Below are 14,244 nucleotides of genomic sequence, written 5' to 3' on the forward strand. Positions count from 1 at the left end.
AAATAAGTAAGAAATAAGAGTAGCTTTAATTAACTAGACCTATTTTGTTAAATCGTTGAATTAGGAGAAAAAAACGATCTGGCCTCTTTTAATTAGCTACATTGATTGCATTAGCGTCAATGCTGGTGTTTGTTTAGTTTGTGTAACTTATTGAAACCTGAGTAATTCCCATCCTCCTCCGGCATATACAGTTGCTCGTATCCCTGGGCGCCCGTACGGTGCATGTAATGATACAGTACTGGATGAAAACGTGGATCACTTTTAATGCCACCGCTTTCTCATGTTAATCTGCAGCCGTTATCGGTTGAGCAGTGAATTTCTCTTAAGGCAAACATGCGGCTGAAATCCTTTCCCCCATTAACCCTGGCGGTGGGTATCAGCGGCTCGTAGAAACACGCTGGCTCCGTAGATTAGGTAGCCACAGTATACGTTTGCTCTCACTCCATAAAACCTGCACGATGACGCTGATGAGCAGAGATAAAACAGTCAAGGTTGAGTGGACAAAAGGGCTTCTACAATCTTTATTATCCTTTCATGCGTTTTGAAAACCAGAATGTTTAATGTTCTGCAACTTCAGGGCAGTTATGATGCAGTTACAGTATGTGAAAAGACTTGGCATGTTCAATCACACTTATCGGTTCCTTTGAACATATTGCACACTGTCAAACTCAGCCATTGTCCCTGGGATAACTTTTTGTATTGCTCTTTGGCAAACTGCGATTGTGATTCTGAGCAGGTGCCGGTGGAGGCGGGGAGATACAATCGCAGATGTTTGCTGAATTCTTTCAGGGGCTGAAACCTTTAGGAACTCTATCATAAAGCGAAATGGAAAAATTGTTAGCCTGACTTGTCAGGTCTCCCCCGCATCACCCCGCCGTCCCCCATAACATCCCCCGACCTGCCGATTTCACTCCGACTCACCATGATAGTGGTGACGATGTAGGTTCTGTTCTGCAGGCCGTACGTGTCGTTGCTGCCTCTCACGAAGCTGGCGGTGGTCACGTACTTCTCCTCCTCGTTCCAGTAGCCCACCTACAGTACGACAACAAGAGGATTTTTACAAATACAGTAGTGGCCTCGGTAGATTCCCCATGTTGCGAGAGTCGTCTCGTGGGATGAATGAAATGAATGCTGTAGTTTTAACACAGAATTAGGCAGCATAGACACTATTTTCGTTTGAGCTGAGCATTTTAAAGGGAATTGCACCGTGTTTTCCCACCGTCTCCACGAACCACATAAAGCTCCTCACACTGTTTGGTTTGTCGCTTTTCTTGCACTGTCACTGTCTGTACCTGTCAATGTGGTGCTACATTCTCCCTAAAATAAGACTGATCTGATGACTCTTGCCTGTCACTGGCTAATTTACAGTATATTTTGCTTTGTTTGACGATTTCCCACCAATCCTTCAGTGTTGTTAACTAGCAGACAAAACACACAATACTGCAGCTCACCTCTTACGGGGGTAAATCCTACTTACACGTGTGTGCACTTACTTTGGGACTTGAGATCTGCTCTGAAAGGCATCTCCTCCACTTCTCTAAGTACTAGTGAGTTGCTTGTTAAACTTGTGTGAATCTTCACGACTAAATTAGCTCTTCAGTGCATGCTCAAGAGTAATTCTTAGAAATGTGATAAATAGGAACCGAGACCTCTGTTGAACTTATTGAACACCGCGTGAGGACCGAAGCCACGGGGTTACGCACACAACCAGCTCGCTCGCGCCGCTGTTAATAGGATCCTTGGGCAAGAATAAATGTGTTGCAATCGGACCCTGCATCCACAGCTCCATCGTACCTTCTTGGGTCCAGACGGAGCCAGCTCCATGATGCTGACGGTGTAGTTAGTTCTGCGGCCTTTCTCGTTGAACTGAATGTGACCCGTCAACCCGTCTATACGAACCTGCAACGGAGGTGCAGATGCTGAATGAGGACACATGTTATTCATTTAATGCATTTTCCTGCGTGCCAGGTTTATTAATGCGATGCGAGGGCTCGGATGCGGACGCGTTTGCATCGGACTCATTTGCGGAGGATGAGTGACAGGCCGGGTACGTGTAGGTGTACAGCGCCCAGTGTTTGTTTTGGCGTCTGATGGAGTTAATTAAGCGGACGCAGCTTCGATCTGGAGTCTGTCCACAGGCAGGAGGCTGGACTGAGTGTGAGCGGAGGCCTCGGCACAGCCGCTCTGCTGACGGAGCCTCGGGCTGCACACACGTGTAATTACGAGAATGCCCTCGCAAACATAACGCATAGTCATAGTCATGATAGGATCTTAGGGTAAACGGATAATAGAGTGCATGAATGCGCAAACGTCTCCTCATTCCGCGATATAACTGTTTTCACGTCTGTGTCCACAAGATCAGGAAGTCTCACAACCAGTCCAGCATTTCTATTTTCCACCGCCAAATATTGCATTTCTAAACTCAATTGCTGATGTCATATTCCATGATGATCAAGGCTGAGTGTTATCGCCCGCGGGCTTTGTTTACTGGCCATGATGTCACATTTGATACTCCGGAGCTCCCCTACGACTTAATGTGAACTTTACGCGACAGAATGGGACCTAATTTGTCGATCCGGCCTCGGCTCAGGAGCCGTTAGCCCGGGTGCCACTCAAGGATTCGTGCGAGCGCGGCCGCGTGCGTGCGTTGCGTTGCGGCGGTCGCCACGGACGCGTGCCGACCTGCTGCAGCGCTCTCTGGATGTCGATGCCCTGCCCCCAGGGAGCCGGCGGGTTGGCCAGACACTCGCCGGCGTTGCCCCGGCGAGAGATGTCTATCCTCTGCTTCCTTAGGTTCTGGAAGGCCGTGGACATGACCTTCACCCCGTCGTACGTCAAAGCGCCGGTGTACTGAAGACAGAACAGACAAATCAAATGCGACCAGCGCAATGAATGAATATATACAAAGAAAAGGATATAAGATTAAAGTGTGAATACTTTGAGTCCACTCTTGGGGACTTTGGAGTCCTTATTGTCAAACTCCAGCCACTGCTGCACGACGCGGCTGACGGTGGGCTCCGAGCTGTTGACGAGCTGGAAGCCGGTGATGTTGGCGCCGCCTTTCCGCAGGTCTGTCAGGTCGATGTCCAGGAAACCCTGAGACAAGAGGTAACGCAGGCAGAAGGTGAGACATGAAGGCAGGGAAGAAAGCGCCTGGAAAAGCAACAAGAGTATTTTGTGCTGTCTGTGGTGGCGATCATGCTATTTTGTGACTATACTTTCTTCATTTGAGGGTTTAAGAAGTAAAACCATAGTTAACAATAAATAAAGGTGAGGATTTTCACTGGTTGAACGTGTAGCTGTGACTCTCCTGTGCAGGCATCACTTTGTTTCAGGAGGTCACAGGCTGAAAGATATGGGCACTGTACCAGTGGGCAGTTCAACAGCACTAAGAGTTTTAATCCCACCCCATCCAAGGAGCAGAGGTTAATTGGATAATGAAATGGACGAATTCTTCCTTTTCACTTATCCCATTCAGCAGACTCTCAGTCTCTCCTGAGGGACAAGAGTAGTGAAAAGGAAATAGAAAACGTAATTTCATGGTGGGAGCAGTTCGCGGCTAATCTCTGCTCGACTGGGCCTTCATAGGCGACCGTTAACAATGGCTGGATCAAAACCTCATAGGCTACAGTGAACAATGCGCGCGACGCCTCAGGCAGAGCAGAATGGGAGAAGAAGTGATTTACAGTAATGGCATCTCCTACTTGTAGTTCTCCCCTGACTATTGTGTGAAGGAGGCTGTTTTTCAGCGGCGGCAGTGTGGGAGAGACAGCTTCGGTCTCTCAGCAGGCTGCCTGTCAGCGTGGGGAGAAGAGGAGGCAGATAATGGGTGGGAGTTGAGACGGAGCCGGAGAAAGGCAGAGAGGATTTGTCTAAGATTTAAGAGCAAAGTTTTGATTGATGAGAGGACGAGGAGCCTCGCTAGATTGTCTCCCGCTCACACGCGTCGCTCTGACAACCTCTCCACCCCCCCATCTTCTCTCCCCTCCGCTCCAATGTTACAGTGGTTGATGCTTTAGCTCTCTCTCTCTCTCTCTCTCTCTCTCTCTCTCTCTCTCTCTTTCTCTCTCTCTCCCGGCCAGGAGTCCGTCTCAAACTCTCCTTCTTAAACTTGCTTTAATCTTTATATACATACAGCAAAGTCCGTCAAACAGAGTCTGGTTAATTCCTATTATTCCGTGCCGGCGGTGGTGGTGGCGGCGGGGCGTTCTGTCTCACTCCTCTCAACATTGCCTCCCTAATGTACCTGAGTGTGCTGTCAAGTGTCCATATTCCTCAGCTGAACAGCCCGAGTTGCCTTTTTTCTGCTCCGTGTATGAGCTAACGCAGTGCAGTGAGCTGAAGAGGTTACTATAGAAACTAGCCTCGGCGAACGCCGGACACGGAGGGGGAGGACGAGGGGAGCGCCACATTCAACTATTTTCTCAAAAAAATCGTCTCTTTCCTCCCAGCGGTGCTCGAACGCTGCACACAAAAGCAGCAAATTAGCAAAATCTAAAGCAGGACGGGCAACGGGCCCATTATAAATGACTGTAACCACTTTGCAAATCAGCTATCAGCTGCCCCCCCCCCCCCCCCCCCCCCCCCCCCCCCCCCCCCCCCCCCCCACACACACACACACACACACACACACACCTTATCATTTAAAATTAAGTCTGGCAAACTGGCCAGACGAGAGAGATTGAGCCAATCTAAAGCCCCAGCAGTGGAAACTGTTCAAGCCTGCAGCTGCATATTAATGCTGCTATTACTACAGCTTCTGTTGATGTCAATTTTCTCTTCATTTGCTTGTATTTAGTGAGTGCGAACGGTGCTGCAGGGGCGCACGTACTCTCTGAAAGTGGCAGCAGACAAAGAGAGCTAATGGATATAAAGTTGCAGACATCGGATCTCTGACCTTTTTCTGTCACGCTGAGTCTGTATGGATTTCTGTGGCCTTCACAGCGTCCCACTCACACTTTTTACTGTACTCTAACTCTATTACTGCGCTGTTGGGCAGTGAATGAATATGTGATGTAGCCGAGGAGGAAAATGGGATGAGAGAGCATAAAAGACATAGGACAGGTAGTTTGTGGCTACATTATGAGTCGATAAAACTGGCTCAAGGTATTGAATCCTGACAAAGGTCGTCGTTAACGCTGATGCAAATTGAGTGAAGGCGAAAAAGACGAGCGCGGGGAAATATTGGGTCCTTACCAGGTTAGCCAGGATGTAGTGGTAGCTCTTTGCATTCTTGCCTTGCTCCACGATCTGGAACGCAAAAAAAAAAAAAAAAAACAGACAATTAAACGTCTGTGACACGAGGCGAACTGTGTGGTTGTGTGTTGTGAGAGAGAGAGAGAGGGGGAGTGGTCTGACGGCGTCTCAGGAGTCCGCCTCGTGGACCGCACAGCACTTGACCTTGAGAAGGACGGACAGAATGTAGGTTGACAGGGAATCGCTGCAGCAGAACGCAACGCCGAGAAAAGCGTGACTAACTTCACAAACGTCGCCTCGGATCTGTCTGCACTAAGCCGACATTCTACAGATTACACATACTAAGAATCCTGAAAGTAGCTCAAGGAAAATGACTCATTTAGAGATATTTGAACCAAAACACTCTGCTCTGAGCGTCTCTTCATTCACTCTCCTCTAATTCATCGTTTCCCCCCCTTAGGTCCCATTTGATCTTTGATCCAATGCTTGAACGTGCCACTGTAACGTTTTATTTCTGTGGAACTCCACTGTGGCCTAACGATATCGTCAAACGATGAAGCCTGTCGCGCTGAACTGTGACGAGCCCCCTCCCACGTACAGCCGTGCACTCGTCTCTCTGCTGCAGCCGTCGTGCACCTGTGGGCGTCCTGTGTCGGCTGAGCAGCACGGGTCAGGGCGGCTCCAACACAACGCAGGAGGCGTTGGTGGCTGACATTTTAATGGATGTAAGACTCGTTACGCTTCGCCGGCGGAATTCGAAGGAAAACCAAAACACATACATAAGCAGCTAGTTGTCCTGCGTGTACAGCGTGGCGGCGCGTTGCGTGATCAAATAGAATAAAGTGGGCAGCAGTAATTTAAAACTATGCACCACTCAATTAAAAGCCTGCACACATGAAATAAAAAGCCCATTTCACTGTCTTTGTTCAGGCATTATGCATGACCTCACTCCAATCCCTCTCGTGTGCACTTTAGGGAATGTTCTCATGTGTGTGTGTGTGTGTGTGTGTGTGTGTGTGTGTGTGTGTGTGTGTGTGTGTGTGTGTGTGTGTGTGCGTGTTTCTAACGACGCTGTAGGTCACGACAGAAGGTGGCATTTGTTATTAATGGTGACCCCAGCACAAGGCGGCCCCTGCGGTTAAGCCTCGGGCAAGGAAAAACTAGAGGAAAGGAGGGGAGATGCATATGAGCGCTGACACCAATACACCCGGCACCCCGAGGAAAAACACACACATTACTGCCACAGCGGACCGTCAAATGGAAATGTTTTGGATACGAGTGGATTTTTAATTATACACGCAGATGTGAGGAGTCACTCAGAGTTCAGCCCCAAGAGAACGGGTCACTTCTCATCTCTCGGCACTGTGAAATGTTTCCGAGGTAGCTCCTCTGTCACAATAAATGTTCTCGGAGGAGGCAATAACATTCCGCTTATAGGAGAAGTCACCCTTGGGATATCGCCAGTGACATTATCATAGGAGGATCTGTGTACTGTAGGAGATGAACGAGATGTAGGCAGGAGCCGGTTTAAAGGGCAAAGTGGGCAGAGGTGTGTGTGTGTGTGTGTGTGTGTGTGTGTGTGTGTGTGTGTGTGTGTGTGTGTGTGTGTGTGTTTGTGTGTGTGTGTTGGGGAGCGTGTGGCCATTGTTTGGGTGCACGGTCACAGCAGAGGCAGACATGAGTGATTGATGGTGGTCGTCCGAATGTGGAACATCTCAGGCTCAGCTCCTGTAAAACGCTGGGAACCGCTGCGATAACCTTAACTGTAAAAGCCGAGTCATTAATAATACGTCTTCTACACAGATGGGGTCTGTCTGTGTATCAGTAAAGCGAATGGAGCGAATGGAGAATGGAGAGTTGTTGTCCTGTGAACAACACTATCTTTATTTTAGTGCAGATAGAGTTTGACTCTTTGGTATTTTCATATGAGCATGGCTCATTGGGACTCTTGACAAAACACTGGTATCATAATTAAAAAAGTCTGTTGTGTGATTTGTGTTTAATTTAGGAAACCTTTAAAGTAACTATTAATAATACACTAGTTAGACAGTCACACTAACAAAAAATCCATTTTTACACTTAGCTTTTACACAAAAGCTAAATAAAAATAGCACACCTATGTGTAAACCCTAATGAACAGGGGCTTGTTGTGTTACGGTCTTTGTTGTTTCTTGTACTGTCAACTGCAACATGACCTCATCATACCTTTTTGAGGATGCCTGTGAGCCTCTCCGTCTCGCAGTCGATGATGATCTGTCCCTCTTTCTTTGTGTCCAAATCCTGGAACACTTTCAAGAACGAGGCCTCCGTCATAGTCTCCACGTTCACCGAGGTCACCTTCCAGTTCCTCTCGGCCGCCGTGTCCAGGACCTTCTGCAGAACCGACAGGCCTGGACAGTGGAGTGTTTATATTAGAATAAGCTGGTGCAGGTTATAATTGCACCAGCACATGACCTTCAAAATGGATAAAACCAGTAGGGAACGTAACATAACCTGTCCATAAAAGCAGACCGAGCTTGATCAGCTGATTCATCAGCACCTCTGTAGCTTCAGGGACAAAACGCAACGAGTGCTCCCATTAGGAGCGGTGACGTGTAAAGGTGTGTTTCTCCTCATACTGCACTGGAGCTAAATAATCACCACGCTCACACTACCAGCCCATGCATCATCACGGACGGCACACTCACAGCCAGTTTTACATCCTCCAAGCACCAATTACAGGTGGCATTACTCAGTAACAGTGTCACTGATACCCTGCCGAGGCACTTGAGCATCATAGAAAACGAGGCAGAGCAGCCAATGAGCCAGGGGTTCATGCTAAGACAGGACATAAAAGGCGATTAGAGAACACATTGATCTCGAGCTCTGATTTACAATCTGACTCACTGTTGTACTCCTCTGCTGCTGGCAGTGGACCAATCAGATTCCTCTTGAGCTGGCAGCCACAGTTGTTCCACAGAGTAAATAAAGTAATTTCACCCGCAGCAGACCAGCAGCCATTACCCAAATGAATTATAGCAATTAGAAAATTTAGAAATGTAAACTAATACATGATGGAGCCGCATTTGTGTTTTCTTCGGCTGAGCCCGTAAACACAGTTAAAGGGGCCTATGCGTGATGAGTATCCTCCACAAATGTCTCTGTACAGGCAAGCATTTTATGCATACTGGGGAAATGGCTTGTCCACAGCAACAACAACAACGCGGAGCCCGTCAAAGGAAGAATGAGAAATGCAGTCAGCAGCGCTGAAGGATGATGGCCCGGTCTCATTAGAATGCACACCAGCTGCTCTCCAGGCATTTCATGCTGCCTGTTTGACACAGAGTCATTAAGAAATAAAAAGATGGATGGCGCTTCACCTCCACATGTGACCACGAGACAGTATGTGTAAATAAGGCCGACAATTGCAAACGTGTAGGCATGTTGAATGGAAATGAAACGCACTCCGGGGCCGCTTGCGGCGTCACCTTTCATTTACTGTTGCCCGTGAGTGCAGGAAATCGCAGTCCTGGCTGCCGACACGTTTAATGGACAGTGTAGAAGTGATGATAGGCACGGGAACGCGAGGGCAGTTAATCAGGGTTGTGACTGAGGTCAGGGAGGCCTGAGGCGAACGGTCAGCTGCCGTGAGTGTCTCCTAGCGTCAGAAAGATTTCAGCACCATGGACAGCGCCAAGGCTGCGTCCTGCTTCAGGAGGTCACTTGGTTTTATCCTCTTTACTGTATATCAGGCCCTTTGTTTTTGACTGTTTCTCCTCACTGATGCGTTTTATATATTTGATACTGTGGTTCTGCATTATGTACATTATGTTCCAGCCCCTGAACGTACAGCTGGGAGACACGGTGCACATCATTAGTGGCTGAATCTCATTAACGCCTTTGAAAGGAGAATATTCTGTTCTCCGCATCACACAAAGATCTAATGTGAACTTTCCTTTAGTGCTATCAACATGGCTGAATTACCGCCATACTTATCTCTTTATTTCTCCAGTCTATCAATCATTCTTTTTTTTTCCTGCTACGCACCCGTTTTTGTCTCACTGTGTTTGCACTGAATATCGTCTGGCCTCTTTAAATGTAGCTACGTGCCTGATGTTCTCCTATAAATCAGAGCCAGCCTGACAGGGCTAGCCAAGGTAAAAGTGGTCCTCCAAAGGCATCCTGGAAGAGAATAATATCATAATAGAATCTGGCTGTCATGAGCACCCTTCTGGCCAGAGGCAATACACAGAGACTTGGGCACCAGGCAATTGAGAGTAGAGAGAATAACACTTAGGGAAACCATTTCCTGAATATTGTTTATGATAGGTTTAATGGGCTATCAAATTTGTTTTCCTGTTCTAGGCTTCTGAAAATAAAAGCCATTTATTAGGGGATGCGACACAGTAAGACAGCAAGACAGACATTAAGTTAGTAAAAAAAAGGGGGAAAACTATTAAAGCTCCTCAGATGGTGGCAAAGTGATAATGGTGTCCACTTGAGATAAGGGACTAAACAGTGGAATAATTAGCATGAATAAAACTTGAATAGACTAGAAATTAGAGATTAAGACACTTTGTCCGCTTTCAATAGTTTTCCAAAGTTACATGCTGATTTGATATTTACATGCACATTCATACTCCACACGACTAAGTATGATTTTTTCCTCAAAGGCTTAAAATAACCTCGTAAGAAGGGCGACTGCAGCCCAGTATCCAGGCAACAGAGGACTACTGATATGGATCCGCTGGCTCCATCCCACTACTCAATCACACGGGGGGCGACCCTGCACACACACACACACTGCCCCGACAGTCCGTTAGCAGATAATGAAGCGATTACGGGAGAGAAAAAAAAAAAAAACGCTGGACACGTGTGACGCTATCTTCCTCATACAGTACATCAATCCGCTCGCTCCAATCAAACCACTGTGAAATCTGCCCTGTTGCCTCCCTCATAGCACGCCTCGCACCCCAACACGCCGGCCTCCGCCTTTCAGAGTCGGATTATTTCTCTCACAGCAGAAGTGCCATTAAGTCCTCGTACAGTCGAGATATAATAAGAGCGTGCATATGCAAAGAGGCACACACACACACACACACACACACACACACACACACACACACACACACACACACACACACACACACACACACTATTGTCATGCTCCAAAACCCTCAACACCTGGGACAGATGGCGTGGCATTATGGGAACAGTATAGCTGAGTGGCCAGAGAGGAGAGGAAGTGGAGCGAGCAGGAGGCTGACAGGTGTGTTACTTTATTCCTGTCTGCTTATGCAGGAGCGTTACTGAGGTATTTAAATGGAACGCCCCGGCACCTTCTGTGTTCGTTTGTGAGCAGGTGAAGGGACACAGGCGGCCACGGATGACCGCTCCACAAGCCGCTTTGGTTCCACTGAGTTCTATCTGCTTCTGGGTGCAGGTATGTGCCGCTTTCCCGTGTTGCCAGCGTGTACACAGACACTGGTCTGAAATAAAATGTTTAATGGCTGCTCATTATGGCACAAAGGCTACCACTGACCTGATTCTTGTCGCCATGGCAATATGAAGCAGACTAGCAACCGGTTGGTTTACTGGTTGACTCGCTCTGCTTACATGCATGTGTTGGAATGACACATGAGGGTATTTATGGATAAAGGACGGATTTTTTTAAATAGTAGCCTTATGTTACAAAGGAAGCAACAAAAAACAACAGAATATGAATTAAAAAAATGATTTACATCTTACCTGAGTCAGAACTGTACATGTAGACGAACTTGTCCCACCGGTAGTGGTCGATGACTCCCACCAGAGCGTCCTGGAGCTCGGGCCTCAGCTGAATGACAAACTGGTTAGCCGTCTCGATGGGGAAGGACGGCGTGACGAAGCACACGTGCAGCGCTCCGCAGAAGGACATCAGCATGTTGACGGTCTTTCTGTCGTACAGGCCGATGATGGCGTACACGCCTTTGGAGAACTGGGAGCAAACTATGGGGGAGGAGAGACGAGCAAACAAACCAAGAGAGTCTTGAAAGAATCCCTGAATGATCAGAACTGAAGTCTTTTCATTTCTAACCTGAACCATCACACACTGGTTTTGTATTTAAATAGCTTTAATGGATTTGCCTGTTCAGTTACTGGGTGACACGGTTTTGCAAACTGTGTCGCCCTCACTGTATATAATCGTGTGTGTGTGTGTGTGTGTGTGTGTGTGTGTGTGTGTGTGTGTGTGTGTGTGCGTGCGTGTGTGTTTGCCTTCAGTGGAAGGTGGGGGAGGTGACGGCGGCTGAGGAGTAGAGAGGTTAATCAATGCATCCCCAGGGCTCCATTGACATTTTACTGGCAGCAGGAGGCAGTTTCAATCTCTCATTTGCTTTTCTCTCCCAGTCGTTCCTTTTCTCTTGCTCCCATTGTCTGTCACTCTGACTTCCTTCACCCGCCTAATGTCTTAAAATAGCTCATTTATGTCCACAGCCGCCGTCCTCGGCGCCTCCGGGCGCGCCGCGCTATCTCTGCCCGTGCCCGTCCAGCCTGGGCTATTTTCGGCGGCGGTGCTGGGTGGGCCTTACTTATCTCACTATTTACCAAACAGATTGAAGTGGCTGTCTGTCCCCCGTGTGAGGGCCAGCTCGCCGCTAGGAGCTGAGGCAGCGACAGAGGGAGGACGGCCCGCGCCCAGAACGCCTGACCCGCCACAGACCTGCACCCTCCGGCCAAGCACGTGTGCGGCGGAGATAGAGGCCGGGCGCGAACGGGCGCGCGGGGGGGGGAAGAGAAAATCAGCGGCGCCGCAGGGAAATAGGTGCGCGCGCACGTGCACACGTGCGGCTTCTAGTGCTCCAAAAGCCTGGTGACTCACCCTACTTAAAGCGAGCCCTGAAATAGACATGTTGCACCTCGCCACACTGACTCAATAACAGAACTATCTTCCCTTCATGGTCTGCACACGCTCTTGCTGGCAAATGGACACGCTCTCGCCCGTCGCCTTCCACCAGCGCACATTACGTTTTCCCTTACAATTTCCCAGCGCCAATTTCAGCGGTGGCCTCCATGTTCAGCCCCGATAAAAGGTAATGAGAGCTTGTTTGACTTTTTGTGCAGCGTCCCATTACTCTGCCCTACAGCAGGTTACCACGTTTCACCGCCTATGAGTCACTGCTCATACCTACAGTACGCGTGTCCGACTGGAGGAAGGAGGCGCACACATGCGGCCGTGCTCCGGGTGCCATGGGAACCGTGTGACCGTCTGATTGGACACGTATGACGCGGGACATTAGTGGAGCTCAGCAGCCTCGGTTCTGACGCCGGTGCAGCGATGTTGCGTGTAGAATGTGTGTGTGTGTGTGTGTGTGTGTGTGTGGGGGGGGGGGGGGGGGGGGGGGGGGACTCGTTAGTGCCGCTCCACATGTGCGGTGACAGACCTACGTACGGCGGTGGCGAAGACCCCAGCAACACCTGTCCTCCCTGGCACTCGCCGTCGCCTCGCCACAGCTACAGCTGCCATGGCGGCAGGAGCGAGGTTGCCCCGGCAACGGTCTGTTGCTCTGGCAGGGATTACAGTGGCTTAGAGCCGCTGAAGGATTTTTGGAAGAAGGAGTGGGAATTGTGAGTGAGGGAGCGTTTTGTCATAATTAGGTTTCTCCTCAAGGAATTAACGCATTTGCAAAACTTACTTGGCTTCGCAAAATCCTTAGATACAGTCTGAAATAAAGATTTGAAGCACGCTTCCACTCACATTGAAACAGAATTTCCCCAAGTCAGTGAAATCCTTCAGGATGCGCAGTCAACATGCAGGAATTGTCCGCGGACCCTAAACGTGCCCTCGCGTACCTGCGGCGCGGCCAAACGCTTTTGGGCCACAAACGCAGAGCGAAAAATGCTAAAGGGACCGATCCTGGCACAACAGGAGGAGCCGTCAGAAGCAGCTCATGCAGCCACTGTCTTCCCCGCTCTCTGTTTCCTGCGCCCCGCAGCTGTTCCTGTGCTTAGCATGAGACAAATATCAAATGACAGACGTGTCTGCGCCGGCTGCACTAAGAGGGCGTGTTGGTGACAGGCGTTCCAGCATGCGAGGTTATGGATGATGGGAGGGCCGCCATGGGGGTGCCGAGCAGCGCTCCATCCTTCAGAGTGGCTTTGGAGTTTAAAGCCCGGTCCAAAAATCACACATTAACAGATCAGGCTTAAAAATAAAGGCTGCATTTGAGTTGACGGCCACGTTGTGAAGATGAGGAAGACGCAACAAATGAGCTTGAAATGGGCCAAATGCTGCTGGATGCAGGATTCATGCAGGATGTGGAAGGCGAGGTCTCCACTACTTTCCTCTCCTGGGACTCACATGTTATTACAAGCTGCATGAAGGCCAGTACAAGGGGGGATTTTATAGCAGAGCATGGCTGGGTTCAGCTGGAGGGACTGTACTTATTGGAAGGTTTTTGTGCACTCACCCATAAAAGATCTTGCTTTAATAGAGGCGCACTACTGTGGACTGACATGTCAAGTGGCTCTACAGAAAAGGACATCGCAATAGGTTGTTCCTCGTATTCCACTGTGTGATTAAAGTTATACTATTCTGTCTTTTTATTTTTGTTCTTTTACTTTTTAGAGGGTCTGCCACGATATCCCACAGCCTGTGCCCAAGGCTTCAGAAGTCTTACTTCGGTGGAAAGAAGTAGCCCAACACCCAGAGCCTTTTAAATTATGCTGATAAATAAGAAGCACGTTCTCACGTTTGTGCTGCGGGAGCCAGACGGCGCGTTTGAAGCCACGCTGGCAGCACGTCTGCAGAGAAACGCTCTGAAATATCCATATGAGAAGCCTCCACGTTCACAGACTCGTGTAATAAAGCTAATCACTGTAACCGACGACAGATGCGGCGAGGCTGCTGTTATATTCACCACCTTCGCAAGGGTGAAGGGTCACTCCATCAACCACGGAGCTCCTTGAGAGGGACATGGACACATCCGACACCAGACACTGGAAGACTCATCCTCCACTTAGCCACCCGTGGCTAATAACTGTCAGCTGATGTGTGTAATAAAAACACGGAGCGCGTTGTGATCCCGCCGG

General features: G+C 49.0%; 1 protein-coding gene across 1 annotated transcript in view; it reads right to left on the reverse strand.

The window, feature by feature from the left end:
• Nucleotides 1-14,244, reverse strand: part of gria1a (glutamate receptor, ionotropic, AMPA 1a) — a 50,237-nt gene that overhangs the window by 27,487 nt on the left and 8,506 nt on the right. The window contains 7 exon segments of the mRNA XM_029166095.3: nucleotides 922-1,032; nucleotides 1,795-1,899; nucleotides 2,683-2,850; nucleotides 2,938-3,096; nucleotides 5,197-5,250; nucleotides 7,402-7,586; nucleotides 10,924-11,163. Of these exon segments, the coding sequence (XP_029021928.1) occupies nucleotides 922-1,032; nucleotides 1,795-1,899; nucleotides 2,683-2,850; nucleotides 2,938-3,096; nucleotides 5,197-5,250; nucleotides 7,402-7,586; nucleotides 10,924-11,163 (1,022 nt within the window).

The sequence above is a fragment of the Betta splendens genome, chromosome 10 (assembly GCF_900634795.4).
Source record: "Betta splendens chromosome 10, fBetSpl5.4, whole genome shotgun sequence".
Lineage (NCBI taxonomy): Eukaryota > Metazoa > Chordata > Actinopteri > Anabantiformes > Osphronemidae > Betta > Betta splendens.